The sequence below is a fragment of the Zootoca vivipara genome, chromosome 15, assembly GCF_965207765.1.
Source record: "Zootoca vivipara chromosome 15, rZooViv2.hap1.1, whole genome shotgun sequence".
Taxonomy (NCBI): Eukaryota; Metazoa; Chordata; class Lepidosauria; order Squamata; family Lacertidae; genus Zootoca; species Zootoca vivipara.
The window spans coordinates 3,861,626-3,879,189 of NC_142598.1; the positions used below are offsets into that span (position 1 = coordinate 3,861,626).

At 47.5% G+C, this 17,564-nt stretch overlaps 1 protein-coding gene across 1 annotated transcript in view; it reads left to right on the plus strand.

Annotated features, from left to right (window-relative positions):
• Positions 1 to 17,359, plus strand: part of BGN (biglycan) — a 50,391-nt gene extending 33,032 nt beyond the window's left edge. The window contains exons 3-8 of the mRNA XM_035141001.3: positions 1,676 to 1,788; positions 3,460 to 3,673; positions 5,406 to 5,516; positions 5,942 to 6,035; positions 12,330 to 12,468; positions 13,447 to 17,359. Coding sequence (XP_034996892.1) covers positions 1,676 to 1,788; positions 3,460 to 3,673; positions 5,406 to 5,516; positions 5,942 to 6,035; positions 12,330 to 12,468; positions 13,447 to 13,644 — 869 coding nt within the window. The 3' untranslated portion in view covers positions 13,645 to 17,359. The remainder of the gene's footprint in view (positions 1 to 1,675; positions 1,789 to 3,459; positions 3,674 to 5,405; positions 5,517 to 5,941; positions 6,036 to 12,329; positions 12,469 to 13,446) is intronic.
• Positions 17,360 to 17,564: the final 205 nt, after the last annotated feature.

The following is a 17,564-nucleotide window of genomic DNA, read 5'->3' on the forward strand; positions in this document are numbered from 1 at the left end:
ATATGACAGTATTATATGCTTGAGAGAGACCTATGCGCTTGGCTTTGGTCCAGATTATTTCTAGCAACCCATATTGGTGCAAACCTGGAGAGCACCAGTGTGTGTGTGTGTGTTTGAAACTCCATGTGCGTTTTAACAGGAAGGAGGTGAAGGTAAAAGGTAAAGGACCGCTGAGCGGTTAAGTCCAGTCAAAGGCAACTATGGGGTTGCAGCACTCATCTCGCTTCAGGCTGAGGGAGCTGGCGTTTGTCCGCAGACAGCTTTCCGGGTCATGTGGCCAGCATGAGTAAACTGCTTCTGGCGCAACGGAACATCGTAAAGGAAGCCAAAGCGCACAGAAATGCCATTTATCTTCCCGCTGCAGCTGTACCTATTTATCTACTTGCATTGGCGTGCTTTTGAACTGCTAGGTTGGCAGAAGTGACAGGAAGGAGGATACAAGTTAGAGCAGCGTTCCCAATCCATGCCTAACAAACTCATGTTTAACCCAAAAGTGGTTCTAGGTATTGTTGGGTTTCCAGGCAGGACATGATGGGTGGACACAGCATCCTCACCCTGCACAGCCTTCTGGAACCCCACATACCTCAAAGGATTAGTGGCTCTGATAGCTCAACAGATTCTGGGCATGGTTCTGCAGGCCTGGAGATCAGCCCACACTCTCAAATCTGCCACTGAATTGAAATATGAGGCAGTTCCTCCCACCTTCTATACACATACAATGGCTCTTTTGTCAACCTCCCATCCCACACTCCATAGATGTTCTACAGGTGTTTTGCATGGCAGGTGAAAGAGAGGAGGAGAAACTGTGGCTCCCTCATCTCCCAGTCCAGCAATGCTTATAAAAGCATGCCGTCTTAGTAGGAGGAGCTGGCAGCGCAGCACGAGGGGACGTTGCATTTTTACTTCAAGGGGAGGGTGTGGCTAGATGAGAGGTAGCACATGCATCCAGACTAGTCAGTTCCCCTCCTGCAGTGGCAACACACCTCAGAATCCTGTTTGCTGCAAAGATGGCATCGCTCTTGCTTTTGCTTGGTCATAATGGGACACGGGAGGTGCTGTGGTCTAAACCACTGAGCCTTGGGCTTGCCGATCAGAGGGTTGGTGGTTCGAATCCCCATGATGGGGTGAGCTCCCGTTGCTTGGTCCCAGCTTCTGCCAACCCACCAGTTCGAAAGCATGTCAAAGTGCCAGTAGATAAATAGGTACCACTCCGGCGGGAAGGTAAACAGCGTTTCCGTGCGCTGCTCTGGTGTCAGTGTTCTGTTGAGCCAGAAGTGGCTTAGTCATGCTAGCCACATGACCTGGAGAAACTGTCTGCAGAGCAGACAAACGCTGGCTCCCTCAGCATGTAAAGCGAGATGAGCGCTGCAACCCCAGAGTCGTCTGTGACTGGACTTAACTGTCATGAGTCCCTTCAACTTTACCTTTAAATTGGTCATTAATTTATCTCTGTGGTGCAAGAGTTTCACTCCCAGAATCCTCTGCAACAGTGCAAAGCATTCTGGGACATGCCTGTTTGGTTTGCACCACTCTCTATCCCTTTGGGCAGTAAATTATCTTGAGCCAGTCCTGGCTCTGTCTTTCTGGGCTGCTTAGCAACTGCCACAATGATTTAACCTGCCCTGTTAAATTTTCTTAACCCCTCTATCCATCCCTCTTCACCTGCTTCATCCAGGTCTTAAGGAAGTGCCTAGGGAGATCTCGCCAGATACAAAATTGCTGGATCTGCAGAACAACCACATTACTGAGCTACGCAAAGATGACTTTAAGGGGCTGCATCACTTGTATGTAAGTATGGCAAAAGCTTCCTCTCCTCAACCTATTACCTCAGCCTTTATTGTAAAAGAGGCTTTGAGCCCCTGTCTCTGCTCTGCCTTAAAGCACATATTAAAAGAGATACAATGGATCCCCCATCTCCTCCTCCTCACCTTATCTGTGCACTACCCTCTGCTGGTAGAATTAGGGTGTGCACCTGCATTTTTTCACCCTTGTCAACACGGGGCTTAGCCACACTTACACTCCTCCACTCTTTCCAAGCATGGTTTGCGCTTGTCCAAACCCCCTTTTTTGGTTTTTCCTCCGGAGCTTTCCTCACAAAAATCTGCTCTTTAAAGCTGAATCAGAGCTAACAGCAATTCCAGTTTTAAATTCAGCTTTAAAGAAGTAGGTTTTTGCAAGGGAAGCTCTGGAGGAAATAAAAGGGCACTCGGACACGAAGCTTTAAAGTGTGGATGTGTGCCTGGGAAAAGCGGAGGAAAGGTAAGTGTGGGAAAGTGCTGGTGGGGAAATGCACTAGAAAGTGTGGGACAACACTTGCTTCAATGCAACATAATCTATCTTCCCCACAAATAAATCAGGATGAATGCTCAACAAACAGGTCAGTAGTACTATTGCAATCCTCCTGCATTTATCCCTCATTGTGAGAATCGAAGTCAGGATCTCCTCACATAAGCACCCACTCTTAAGGATATAAAAAGCTGCCTTGCACTGAGCAAGTCCCCTGGGCCACTAGTACTGTTTATTTTGACTGGTAACCATTCTCCAAGGTCTCAGGCAAGGACCCTTCCCCAAGATTTTTGAACGTGAAATTCAAGGGATTGAGACTGGAACTTCTGATATGCAAGCCATGTCAAACTTGACATGAGTCAACAGTGTGATGCAGCAGCTAAAAAAGCCAATGCAATTCTGGGCTGCATCAATAGCAGTATAGCGTCTAGATCAAGGGAAGTAATAGTACCACTGTATTCTGCTCTGGTCAGACCTCACCTGGAGTACTGTGTCCAGTTCTGGGCACCACAGTTCAAGAAGGATACTGACGAGTTGGAACGTGTCCAGAGGAGGGCAACCAAAATGGTCAAAGGCCTGGAAACGATGCCTTATGAGGAACGGCTTAGGGAGCTGGGTATGTTTAGCCTGGAGAAGAGAAGGTTAAGGGGTGATATGATAGCCATGTTCAAATATATAACAGGATGTCATATAGAGGAGGGAGAAAGGTTGTTTCCTGCTGCTCCAGAGAAGCGGACACGGAGCAATGGATTCAAACGACAAAAAAGAAGATTCCACCTAAACAGTAGGAAGAACTTCCTGACAGTAAGAGCTGTTCAGCAGTGAAATTTCCTTCCAAGGAGTGTGGAGGAGTCTCCTTCTTTGGAGATCTTTAAGCAGAGGCTTGACAGCCATCTGTCAGGAATGCTTTGATGGTGTTTCCTGCTTGGCAGGGGGTTGGACTGGATGGCCCTTGTGGTCTCTTTCAACTCTATGTTTCTATGATTTCTAAGTCCGGGTTTCCCTTCCCTAATACACCCCTTTCTGGACTGAAATGGTGGAAGGTTTCTTCCTTTCTCACTGCCCCGTTCATGGCCACTGGCAAAGTTACCTGGAGGATGGATTCCATTCCCTGTTCTATGCCCACCCACCCACCCACCCTGTCCCTCATGCAGTTTCTTTCTGTGGATGCAGGCCTTGGTCCTGGTGAACAATAAGATCTCCAAGATACACCCAAAGGCCTTTAGCCCGCTGCACAAGCTGCAGAAACTCTACATCTCCAAGAACAACCTGGTGGAGATCCCTCCTAACCTGCCCAGCTCCTTGGTTGAACTCCGCATCCATGATAACAAGATCAAGAAGGTCTCCAAGGATGTCTTCAATGGGCTCAACAACATGAATTGCATTGGTGAGACATGGGTGCTCTACTAGACTGATGCCCACTGGGCCGTTCCTCCCTAGACATGCTTTGTGAGCTGTCCCATTCCATGAGTTTTCTGAGGAACGTCAGAAGCTGGTCAGAATAAGCAGTGGTTACTGCTAGGGATGGAAGTACCTGACTCTACCAGGTTCTTGTTCTTTTCCCAATCTTAAATTCAATCCTCCATGTTACTTCTTTCTTACAAGAAAGAAGATTCCACCTAAACATTAGGAGGAACTTCCTGACAGTAAGAGCTGTTCGACAGTGGAATTTGCTGCCAAGAAGTGTGGTAGAGTCTCCTTCTTTGGAGGTCTTTAAGCAGAGGCTTGACAGGCATATGTCAAGAATGCTTTGATGGTGTTTCCTGCTCGGCAGGGGGTTGGACTGGATGGCCCTTGTGGTCTCTTCCAACTCTATGATTCTATGTTTCTGCAGCAATTTGCAGTTTCATTTTATTTTATCCTCATGAAAATTTGCCAGCATTTTAGTACAAATTTCTCTTGATAAATATATTCTGTATGCAGTTTTTACCAATGTACACATTTTTGCAAGCTGTTTCTGCTAATAGGGTGCATTTTAATGCTGTTTTCATCAATATATTCATTTTTACACACACTTTCCCCTGATATGTGCATTTTTGTAAACACTGGTTGGTTGGTGGGATGGTTGATTGGTTGGTTAGAGAACTACATTGCAAAATTCAGATAAGTGCAAATGTTGAAGGTTGGCTGGGTTTAGGTTCTCATACTGTTTTGGAAAGTGTGGATTGGATACATGTGCCTTTACATGTGATCTGAAATGGATTTCTCCCCCATCCCTAGTTACAGTTCATGGTTTGTATAGAGGAGCAAGGCACATACCTGCCAAGTTGCTGTCAGAGAAATAAGGGACCGGGCCGGAAATAGCAGACCGGAAGTAGCGCTGCCGCCATTTTGGAACTGGGCGGAGCATGCTCAGAAGCGACTTTTGATGCTGCTTTGCCCAGTTCCAAAATGGCTGCCGCGCCAGAAATCACACTGCAGCCATTTTGGAACTGGGCAGAGCAGCATCAAAAGTCGCTTCTGATCATGCTCCGCCCAGTTCCAAAATGGCCGCCGCGCCAGAATAAACCGGGAAAAAACAAAAAAATCCGTTTTTTCAGCTAGGAACAGCTGGAAAAACAGGGATTTCCTGGAGAAAACAGGAGACTTGGCAGCTATGGCGAGGCTTATGTCGAGCCCAGGTTTAGACTCTTTCTTAAATCAAGCCATGGCTTAGCCCAAGCAGCGTAGCACCAGCAGATCAGGGGGAGAGCACCATGGCCACGATCTTCCCTCTGGGAGTCTGCACTTTCACTAGTTCTCACTAAGCCACAGTTTTGGCTTTAGCATTACCTGCAAACCAGGTTGATATCAGTTTATTTTCAACAGATGCATTTATGTTCAAAGCAGAAAATAATGTGTTTGCATTCAATAGTACAGCAACCATATGAAATAAAAATTGTATTATAACTAAAATGCAACACTAAGAATCCAAGAATTCCTTTTAAATATATCAGAAAAGATTATGTGAGCATAAAGCTTACCAGCAGGTCGCTTAACAATACGCCTGTGCATCTGGCCACCGTAGAGAGAGAAATGGACATAAAACAATTAAAAATATGCTAAATGTTGGCATTAAATGTGGGCCTGATAAGAATGGGACGCTCTTGTTCTAGCTGACATGTTTTCTCTCCTCACAGAGATGGGAGGGAATCCCCTGGAGAACAGTGGATTTGAACCCGGTGCCTTTGATGGTCTGAAGCTGAACTACTTGAGGATCTCAGAAGCAAAGCTCACGGGGGTACCTAAAGGTAATGTGTGTGACTTCTTTCTCATAGCTACCTCCTTACAGCAATGCTTAGCCACAGCTTTACTTGGCTGTTATTAATGTAATTTTCTGGTAGCCAATTGCTCTATAAGACCAATGCACACTCCTGGCTTTAGGACATGATTTCATTAAAAAACATTGATTTGTGTTGCGGGCAGTGCTTTTTTACTAAAAAAATATGTTTAGGGGTACTTTCATTTTCCTACTCATATTTAAATACTGTCCCTCAATGAGGACAAACTGAGATTCACAAAATGTTTAGGGCTATGCGTACCCCTGCGTCCCCCGCCCCCAGAAAAAAAGCACTGGTTGTGGGGATGGGCAAGTGGTACAGAAATGTAATCCTATCAATCTTTCTATATAATACATAGATATATAAAAATAATCTCTCTCCGCCTCCACAACCAGATCTTCCTGAAACCCTAAATGAGCTACATCTGGACCACAACAAGATCCAGGCAATTGAATTAGAAGATCTGATCCGGTACTCCAAAGTCTACAGGTAGGGTGAGCTGGAAAGTAATGATGGGCTCCTCCAGATGACCTGTGTTTATTATTTATTTTATCATTTACTAGCTGGCCCTGCCACGCGTTGCCATGGCTAATCCCTGTGACTGCCACCACCCTGTGTTGATCCATGACGTATCCCGCCCATAGCTGTCAAGTTTTCCCTTTTCTCGCGAGGAAGCCTATTCAGCATAAGGGAATTTCCCTTTAAAAAAGGGAGAACTTGACAGCTATGATCCCGCCCCCTCCTCCCCCCACCCCGGGTCATCCCTGTGACTGGTCCCACCGTGTCCTGAACTATCCCATCCCCTCCTCCCCCCAACCCCCATCCAGGCGAGTTAGTACCTCCATTCGGCCTAGTCTGTAAAGGCTTCGGCCTAGTATGTAAATGGCAGCTGAGGTGCTGTTGAGAGGGAAGGTTCTATAGCAGTGATGGCGAACCTATGACATGCGTGTCAGCACTGACGCGCATAGCCATTTTTGGTGACACGTGGCCACATGCTGAGACCTCACTTCCGACAGGCGGCAGAATGCCGCAGGCGGCGCATCTCTGGGGACCTTGTGGACTTCCGCCGCACAAGCATAGCCGAGTGAGGTGAGAGGTGGGCTGAAGAGGGCCACGAGGAGGCACAGGCCCAACCCGAGTCCACCTCCCCAGTGGCAGACCCGTTGGAGGAAGGCCTGAGCCCAGAGTCCCACTGGGAAAGACCTCTGGGTTGCCTTATTTTCCCCCCCTTTTTAAAAAAATTTTTTATAAAAAGTTTAATATTTTTTCCCTCCCCCTTTTCCTTTTTTAAAAGGGGAAACAATTATACATTTTTGTTATTAAAACTATAAATATTGCAAAATTACAGTTTTTTCTCTCGAAGTGACACACCACCCGAGTTATGCTCGGGTTTTTGGCGAATTTTGACACACCAAGCTCAAAAGGTTGCCCATCACTGTTCTGTAGGTTCTATAGGTGTAGTACCAGTGTAGCCGTCGCTAGAGGGCGCTGGTTTGCAACCTGGTTCTTTTCCCAGAATGCATTTTCGTCTGAGTGGTGTGTTTTGAAACACAGGGTTTTGGGGGGTTTACGTGGCACAGGTGTGACACCTGTCTTTGCTCTCATATTCGCATGCGACATTGTGTCAAAATTTGAGCGCAATCGGTCAAGCGGTTTTGGTGAAACATGGATACTAACGGACATGGCCAGTTTACATTTTTATATATGTAGATTAAATTTATATACCACCCTTCATCCAAGGATCACAGGACAGTTTACAGCATGGTAGGTCCACGACTTACGCAAGAGTTGCGTTCCGGGAATCATGCCTAAAGCCAAAACCATGGATAGCCAAAACAGATTGGGTTCAGTGGTGGGTGAGATTGCCAAAGTACGCTAATTTTTCTCGGAACTTCACCCCAATTTTATTTATTTATTTCTTTTCTTCCATGCATGTAAAGCCAAATGCACACAAGTTAAATGTGTGCAACTTGCAGGCTTACTGTGTAGACAGTTTATTCAGCATCCAACCAGTTTATTCAGCATTCACTCTGTGCCACTGAGGTTACCTGAACCTCAGATGACAGCAATGGATCCAGAAGTATCCCCGAGTTATGTATTCACTGCTTCAGAGGGAAAGCAAGCGGCCTCCCATCTATCTGGTCCACTAACAGGGCCTCAGCCTTCTCTGGATTGAGCTTCAGTTTGTTGGCTCTCATCCAGTCCATTGCCAAGCCAAGACCACCAAGATGCCTGCAGGACATATGTGGCCCTCACAAGCCTTCTCTGCAGCCTGTCACAGGTTAACAATTCACACTCTGCCCCCACCCTGGCAATTCTCTGTCCTCAGTTAGATAAACGGCTGCATGAAGGCTTACATGGAGTCTGTTTTAGATGGAAAGCCACATTGGTACATCTGTACCTGTGCACCTTCTTCCCTGCCACAACTGCATCCCCCTCAGTCTGCTAAACAGCTGTTTGGAGGTTGGGAGGAAACACAAAGGCCAGCACCAACCAGCAATCGCATCCCGCCACTCGGCTGTCTCCTCGCAGCCTTCCCTGTCCTGCCCAGATGATTTGCTCTGGGAATAGCTGAGGTGTGTGCTGACCAGGTTGCTCCTCCGCTCTCCTCAGCAGTCTCATCGCACAACTCCCCTCCCCAGCTGACTGACACTAGGAACAGGTGAGGAGGGCACAGACATGCCTGCTGCCCAGTTGTTCCCAGCGCCAACCAGCTGGGGAGGCACAATGGGTTCCCAATGCACCAGAAGAGTGAGTGGGACCTGGAAGGCTGCGTGAGTTTGCATGTGTGACAAGAGAGCAGGTGGAAGATGCACAGACAAAAACATTCTGTGTGTATGTTTTTGTCTGTGCATGAGAGAGGGGCAGGAGGTACATGTGTGTTTGTGCACACACATGTGTGTGTATCCCTCAAGTCGTTGCCACGTGCAGCCCTTGGGGCCAAAAGAGGGAAGTGTGGGGCAGATGGAAGGTAGCCCATCTAGGAGAAGGAAAACTCTGGTCCTGAACCTCTGCTGTCTTCTTTGGGAGAAGAAATGGCTAAGGAGTAAACCCTACGCAAATCTGGAGTGGAATTCCTAAGGTGGTTGGATGGCACCTTGTACGCCTCCTTCTGGCAACTCCTGCAGCCAAGCTGATGCCAAACATATCACTCTGCTTTCCTTTGGGCTACATCAGCAAGCCAAGGTGTGGCCTTGTCATCTGGGTAGCCCAGGACCTCCATACGCACTGCCCAGGCCTGTCCCCAAGGGAAGTCACTTTGGTGCTGCTAATCCAGCAGTTTGACTCTACCCCTGGAGGTGCACTCCATTGTCTCTCAAGATGGATTGATGCCAACAATATATTGTCTTGGAGCTAAGTTTGCACTGTGAGAGGCAACAGGTGTGGGTAAAGATGCATCTATAGGCAGCACAAAGACAGGGAAATATTCATAGTGAAGTTTAACATTTCCAAAATGTATTTTGCTCCTTGCCATTTGTACTAGAGGGAGCTAATAGTTCGTATACTGTACTCAACAAGGGAAGGTGGGCCAAAGGTTGGGAGGGCACCAGCCTAGGATGCCAAAGGCAAGGAGAGAGCCAGTGTGGTGTAATGGTTAAGAGCGGTAGACTCCTAATCTGGGGAACCGGGTTCGTGTCTCCGCTCCTCCACATGCAGCTGCTGGGTGACCTTGGGCTAGTCACACTTCTCTGAAGTCTCTCAGCCCCACTCACCTCACAGGGTGTCTGTTGTGGGGGAGGAGGGGAAAGGAGATTGTTAGCCGCTTTGAGACTCCTTCGGGTAGTGATAAAGCGGGATATCAAATCCAAACTACTCTTCTTCCAGAGGTGGACAATTGGAAGCAGCTGTTGCCTGCTGTTCTGCTTTAAGTCGGAGGTGAAATAGCAACTCTACTTCTAGACTTCTAGCACAGCATAGCCTCGTTTCCTTAGCCCCAAGTGTTAGATGGGGGCAAGTGTAAATGGGGGGGGGGCTTTTTGTTAAATATTCCCTCCCCCTTCACTGCACTCCCAGTCCAGAGTGTTCCCTTCCCCACTGAATTTTGGGGAGAGGGTGGTGAAAATAAAGGCAACTGTATTAGGAAAGGTGATACCAGTAGAATGATTTCTAGAGAGGAGAAACAGGCTATAGAGAAATAAAGTTAGAGCAACCTAGGAAATAGAGTCACCAGGTTTTTTGAGCCCCCAGGCACATTTGCAAACTGGCAAAAATCACATGCACCCCACCAGGTGCACAGGGGGGGGGGCTAGCCAGGGTTTCTTTTGCCCTAGGCGAAGCCTCTAGAGGAGCACCATGGAGGCTCCCATGTGCATGTACGCAAATGTGCATGGAGGTGTATGCCAAACTGGGTCTTAGAGCTGGGTGTGGGCACCTGTGTCCCTGTAAGCACTATGTTTATGACTCCTTGGCTAGAACAACATGCACAGACCATTAAGAGCCAGAATAAAGGTAAAGGTAAAGGGACCCCTGACCATTAGGTCCAGTCGTGTCTGACTCTGGGGTTGCAGCGCTCATCTCGCTTTACTTGGCCAAGGAAGCCAGCGTACAGCTTCCAGGTCACGTGGCCAGCATGACAAAGCCGCTTCTGGCAAACCAGAGCAGCACACGGAAACGGCATTTACCTATTTATCTACTTGCACTTTGAGGTGCTTTTGAGCTTCTAGGTTGGAGCCAGAATAGCTGCATAATATAAGCCATCTGCACCTGTGGAAATTTCACAACTATTGTGTTAAGTTTCCAAAGCTTTCTTTTTTAAAAAATGTGGGGGTGGGGGGCAGGGAATGCAAGGAGGACAGAAATCAACAAGAGAAAACATCTGAGGCAAATGCTTTGTTCATGACATCATGCAGATAGATGACTTTCCCAACTCATTTAGCTTTCAGATATCTAATATTTCCTCCAAAAGATAGAACAGGAACAAAATGGGAGCCCTATTCATGCATTCAAAAACAGAGTAGGAGGAGTAGACAGGGTTCACCTCTTTCCCAATGTAAACCCTTGCCCGTTTTTTAAAAAATATATAAACAGGGCATGTATAGTTCTTTGTAAAGAAAATAGAGGCAGCTGGAGCTTTTTGTAAAGCAGGTTTGAAGCTGGTATGAGTTTGTAGCATTGACTTGCCTTCAGAACCATCAACTCCTAAATAGTCCTGCCATTTCAAGCCTCAGCCAGTAGAGGGAGAAAGAGCCATTCTTATTAGTCCTGATTCCTAGGCCACTTTTCAATGTAATGCTCCTCATACACCTTCCTTCCTTCTTTTGGTTGGTTGGTTGCTTATTAAGCCCATTTCTATCCTGCTTTTCTACTACCATCCTGAAAGTGGCTCTCACACAACAGATGCTCCATGAACCACACTGTTTACCCAAAAGCCACCAGACCCTCTAGATCAGGCCCTTGCACCCGAGGCTCTTTCCCATGGGGCACTCTCAGTCAGAGGACTCTGTGGAGGCCAGAGCAGGAAGAGAGACCAGGCAGTCACACGTCCTCCTGTCTGTTCTCGCCCTGGCCTAGTTATAGCCACTTCCCTCCTGATCACCACACCTGGAGACCTGCTTGCCACAGCAGGCGTAGGAACAGGGTAGGTGGCGGGAGGGATCGGGCAGGAGGAACTGTAGAGGTCCCACGACAGCTTTATCTCCACCTTCCACACTTAAAGGAATGCTGCCAGGGGCAAACTCTGTCTCTGACTGGACTGTTGAGCCTTGAATTTGCTGGCCTAAACCACAAATGCAAACAAAAGAGGATGGATGCTCAATAAACAAGATGGCTTGCTATTCCCTGATCCCTCTTTACCTCGTCCTCTGCTATTTTACAGTTAGGTGGACACTGGCTGAATGCTGCATGTAGCTGTAATGGTTTGTAGCTGCAACTGTTTAAGCCCCCATTTTATATCAGCAACACATTTCTCCTCTTCTCCACATACCTGAAATGTGAAGCTTCCAGCAATCAGAGAAAGAATTGGAGGAAGGGCATTAAGGAAGCAGAAAAGAGGCAGAGTGACAGGCATCCATATTGCAAATCCAGACTTAGCAATGGGGGCTTCCCAACCCCAGGCCCCTACGCCAAACGGAAGATACTGTTCAATGAAAGGAGGCCTGGCTATGCTAGAGGTTTTGTGCTGCCTCTCTGCCAACCACAGGGACCCAGTGTTGCACAGCCATACGCTTTGAGGCTTGAATGGGACTCTGCTGGGTCCCACCTTCTGAGTCACAGATGCACGGGGCTTTGGGCTAGGGCGGCCAGTTATGCATCACCAAAAAAGGAGGGCAGAAAGGATATCAATTTGCCTACAATGTGCATATGGTAATTTATAGGTATAGATGCAAAACTAGAAATAATTATTAAGTAGAAATACAATGCTTCTTACCGTATTGGGAATGACAAGAGGTGGATTGTACGCCTACTTGGTCTGTTGACCAGGTGCTGCTAACTGTTGATAGAAACTCCCATCCACCCCCTCCTGTTTTATGATTCCTTAATTTTTTAAACAGACTCAGGTCAGCCCTCGAAACAGAGGGTCCTTTCAAATAGAGGACTGTCCTCTGGCAACCCTACAGAAAAGAGGACCACCCTGTGTAAAGGAGGGCAGCTGGCCATCCTAATTTTGGCTGTAGCCCTGAAGAACACCCTCCCATCTCCCCCATTACTCTTCAAGAGTCCAGCCTACATCAAACTCCTGCCCAAGAGACAGATTTTGATCCACTTAACCTTTGTGATATTTGGAAGCCGCTGTTGTTTTCCTTTTGTTTTCTTTGTTACCTCCCCTTCCTTTCGTCCCGCTAGGCTGGGCCTGGGACACAACAACATCCGCATGATTGAGAACGGCAGTCTGGCTTTCCTGCCTAGCCTACGCGAGCTGCACTTGGATAACAACAAGCTGTCACGAGTTCCTCCAGGACTGCCTGGCCTCAAGTTTCTGCAGGTACCAGAGGGGTCAGGGGTAGTTTGTGGCAGAGGTGAACAAATGCAGGACCAGTTCCAGGAGTAGGCAAGTTTGGGCAGCTGGTAGGACCCTACATTCATGAAGGTATCCAGCAACTGAGAACCAGGACCATCAGTGTTTCAGACAGGTCATCTTGCAGCTTCCTCTTTAGGCTGGCATGTGTTTTGCTTGAGTTGTGAAACAAACAATTAACATTTTTCTCCTCCCCAATCATCATTTCATGCTTTGCATTCCTGATATATTAACAGTAGGGGTGAAGTGGCCAGATCCTTTTCTTCCCAACTGCCCGTGGGTCAAGTTTGATCAGTGGGCGAGGCCACCCATCAGCTAAATCACTTGATCTCACAATGACATCTGGAGAACTATTTCTGCCCGTGCAGACACAAAGTTGGCACAAAGTGTCTTGTACAGAGCTATGCAAGCCACAGCACTGCACATCAGCTGCGCATCAGCTAAGTGCAATGCACAAGGCTTTACAGGGACTGCAGATCAATCATCAGTCCCTGCACTGGGGCTCCCTTTGGGCTAACTGCATCTTTACCTGCCCCACAACTGATGTAAAAATGGTGTCAGGCAAGCAAGCATGGCTTGGTAAGAACAGGCAAATGTGGGTCTAACGTAGGCCTGAAGGCAAGAGGTTTCAAAACAAATACAGCTTGCCAACCCTGATAATTATATTTTTTAAAAAACACCTTCTGAGCATGTGAAGTTTTGCATTTATGGTAAATCACAGCACCGTCATGGCTAGGTAAATAAAATGGGGGTTGCTTTTGCTGTCCTGAAGTTAAACACATTCACTTTTTTAAAAAGAAAAGAAAATCAACAGTAGAGATTCCCATGATGCTAAAAAATGTAGGCCAACAGCTCATTTAGCATATTGTCTGCAGTCCTATGACAAACGCAAACTCAGCAAATCTTCCACCTCTGCGTAACCAAGTCTCACTTCTCCCTCCACAGGTTGTGTACCTTCACTCCAACAACATCACTCACATTGGTGTGAACGACTTCTGTCCCGTAGGCTTTGGGGTAAAGCGGGCTTCGTACCACGGCATCAGCCTCTTTGCCAACCCTGTGCCCTACTGGGAGGTCCAACCAGCTGCTTTCCGCTGCGCTACGAATCGCTTGGCTATCCAGTTCGGAAACTACAAGAAATAAAAAAGTCAGAGGAGGGTGATGGGGAGGGAGGGTGGGATGAAGGGACAGAGAAAGCCAATGGGAAAACTGGGGGTAGGGGTGGGGGGGGGGGTGAGCAAGGGAATGTGGAAAAGCAAAGGCCATTCTGGGGAGGAGGGAGCCAGTGGGGAGGACCCAGTCGGGGTAATTAAAGAGACCTGGCAGAATACCAGCCAATGCCCAAGGAAGAGAAAAGGATGGGATGGGAAGGGAAGGAAGCACAGAGTTGACATGTGGAGGGAAAGAGGTACAGATCTTACAACTTGACCAGCTTCAGACCATACAATAACACTGCATTTTCAATGAATTCGCTGTGATAGACAAACTTTGTTGTTCCTGTGGGAAGGATCACTACTGCTGCCCTGGGGTGGGGCAGGATGTGAGGATTCTCCACTACCAGAAGTTGCCGTCATTGGAGAAGGGCTGCAGCTTGGTTTTAGGGCCCATGCTCTGTGTCCAGAAGACCCCTGGTTCAATCCCTGGCACTTCCATGTAGGTTTAGGCATGTCCCCTGTCTGAAATACTGGAGAGCCACTGCCAGTCAGTGCAGACAACACTGGCTAGATGGATCAGTGGTCTGGTTCGGTATATGGCACTTTCCTGTGCTTCTTTCTATCAGACGCTCTTAAGGAAGATTCACAAATTACTGCTTTTTACGCTCAAGTCCATGAGTCCATGGTAAACAAGACAATGGCCACATCAGTGCATTCCCCACACCCCATACATTTAGGTGAACCTTTCCCAATCCACTACATCCATTCCTACATTACAGAGGTGCATGCATCTCAACTTGCAAGTGTAGGCCTGTATGTGCACAATAATGTAACATGGGAATGATGCCTGAATTTCATGCACAGATTTAGTCCTTTGCCGACTACCCAAATGGCTGTGGGTGCTCTTGGCAAATATCTACGTGAGAATATTCCCCGCCCCTGTAAAGCAGTTGTACCATCCAGTTTCCAGAGGGGATGCCATTTTCCAGACTCCAACCTCTAGATCTGGGCAGCCTTGCACATTATAGGAAGTGCTGAAAACTGAGTGCCTATGTGAATTCTGCATATCTTTTACGGCATTTGCTCAAAATTCAAAAGCAGCCTCTGTGTATTAAAAAAGAAAGAAGAGGGAAACAATGCTGGCGTTACAAATGTATACCAATTTTATACCAGCTTAGTCACGGTGGTTTCATCTGACGCAATCCTGGAAAGTGAAGTTTGGTGAGCAAAACTGAAAATTCTCTGCTCCCTCCTCCTATACATTTCCCAGGGTATTCTGGGGAGAGGAAATGACCATAAAATCAGTTTCAGACTGTAGTGTAGCCATTTTTAATCTGAGTGGCAGCCCCTAGCAATTTGGCTTCCAAATCAGACTGATCCGAGACCCCCGTTATTCTGCTCCCATTGAGATCTTTATTGTAGGAAAATGTCTACAGTAGGGCTATTCTGCTGGGTGCACATGGCACCTGAAAATGGCGGGTGTACGAGAATGGTAAGATCGGAACAAACCTTCTGCGGGTTTCTTGGCCCTATGTGAACATTCAAAGGATAACGCAAGTGTGAACACAGCCCCCCAACCCCGTGCGACCACAGAGCATCATTTCAGCTCCAACCCGCCGCTCCTCCTCCAGTCTAGCTCCTAACTGCCACATCTGTCCCCGCATTTGTGGTAGGGTTGGGCAGATGCTGGGAGCCAGCGGCTGAGCATCACCGCTCCCATTTTTACTCCCTTTTGCAATGAGGAAAGCCCAGCCAAGTGAGTGACAGCATGTGCTGCCTCCAACCTGGCCAGGCTCTGCATGGAGGGGGAGGCTGCCCTGGAGTCCCCTGCGGTGGGATAGGGCAGGAGCAGGGAACCTTTTAACCCAGGGGCTGCCTTCCCATTCTGGGGGCCACATGCCAGTGCCAGTCGGGGCCAGAGGCAAAAACCGGCCAAGCAACGAATGTAAATGTTTCCTTTGCATAGTAGGCTAGACTATAGACACATCCTCCAGCCACCATCCAGGCAAATGAGAGCCGTTACAGCCAGGGCACATTTCAGCCAGACCAAGACTCTGTGGCCTGGGGAGGGTCCCAAGGGTCTGGGGCAGGGGGCAGGGAGGTGTTCCCTCAGTTCCCAACCCCTCCTCAACCATGTCTTTGCTGACCTGGGTACCTGAGGGGCTCCCCAAGGCCAACTTCCCTGAGCCATTCCAAAATGCAGGAGCTGGCAGTGCTGATCGCCTTGAAAGCCCAAAGCCCAATGACAGTTGCTAGGTTCCCTGAGGCTCAGAGGGTGGTGCCAGGTAGACGGAGGTGGGTGTAGCCTGGTAAGATAGAGGTGAGGCCTAGTAGTGCTTGCTGGGGCCACAGAGAGAGGACAACAGCACTTGTCTGTGCAGTCCTGGTGCCTCAGGAGGGAAGCCTGAAGGACAAGGGGGAAGGGGGTGGGGGATAGCCCACCTCCCTCTCTGAATACTGTCTCTTCTCCCCGAGACCCAGAGAAGGAAGCTGGAGACCCTGACATTTCAAGTCAACTCTCAGACGACCAAGCAACCCCAAACCAGATACAGAGCACAGATTTCAGGCCCAAGCACTAATCGCTGCCGGATATGGCCTAGGCACCCCTGGAGATGATGCTGAAGTTGGCTTGGGACGACTGGAGATAACAAATAAAACAAATGAATTTCCCCAACCAAGTTCTGCAGGGGGTGGGAGGAAATCAATGTGGGAGAACAAATGACACCCCCTGGAAAAAAGGGGGATGTTGCAACGAAGCTTGTCTGAAGCTATTTGTATTTTAAAATATATATAGAAGGAATGTTCTTAGAAGAGTGAGATTTTAATGCAAGATCCAGCACCTCCGGAATAGGAGGGAAAGGGGGTGGAGGTCGGGGTGGGTGTGCATATATATATATATATATATATATATATATATATATATATATGCATGCCCCTCCAATGAAGGAACTTATGTCACAGCTACCTTTTTTGCATGGCTTCTTATATCTGTTTATGACCCAGCAAAAGTGATGCCTGTGTATACAAAGAAGGACAGATTACAGTTGATTGGGGCTGCAGAGGAACAATTTTGGAGATGAAAACCCCAGTTTATACTCACTTCCTTTAGTCCAGTATTGCATGGTGGAATTCTCTCTTTAATTAAAGGAACTCCAGTTTTGGTTCCACTTGCTCTCCCTGTGTACTGCAGTGCCTCTTCTATGCACAGCCACTTGGCAGCCATTTAAACAGCACCTGGCAATCCCTGTGGCTTCTTCCCTAGTGCCTTAAAATTAACTTAGCGCCACCACAATGCCTTTGATTGCATTTCTTAAACTGTCAGCAGGTGGATCTGTTGCTTTGCTTAGCCATTCAGTACAAGGCCTTTTGGTTAAAGTGAGGAGGGGGGACAAAACTTGGAAGGTAGGGAAGGTGGTTGCTATTACAGATAACTTGCATTCCCACAGTGACCTATTTAGAAAATAAAAATGGTTTTAATGGATAATGGTACCCATTTCCTTCAGAATCCTGAGGCTGGAACCTCTGGCCTTCTTGTGAATTTGACTTCTAAGCCTTTGGCTCTCTATCTGGATGTAGGGAATGTCTTTGTAAGACTGCCTTTGCTCTCTTTGGATTGTTGTTTTTTAAATGCTCTCTTAAACCATGTGCAATATTAACTTCTGTAAAGGTGTCCAATAAAGTTAGTGATCATTGCTAACCTTTAATGGCTGTGGATCGTTTTGTGGAGGCGAATAGAGTCTTTCCTACTTGGAAACATCTCTTCTGGACTGAATTGGGTACAGATCACCACCTTCTGAGGGAGTCCGATCCACTGTTAAACAACTATCAGAAAGTTCTTACTGATGTTTAATGTAACACCTCCTATTATAGAAACCATTCAATATTTATGTGGTATCGTAATAGAAAACC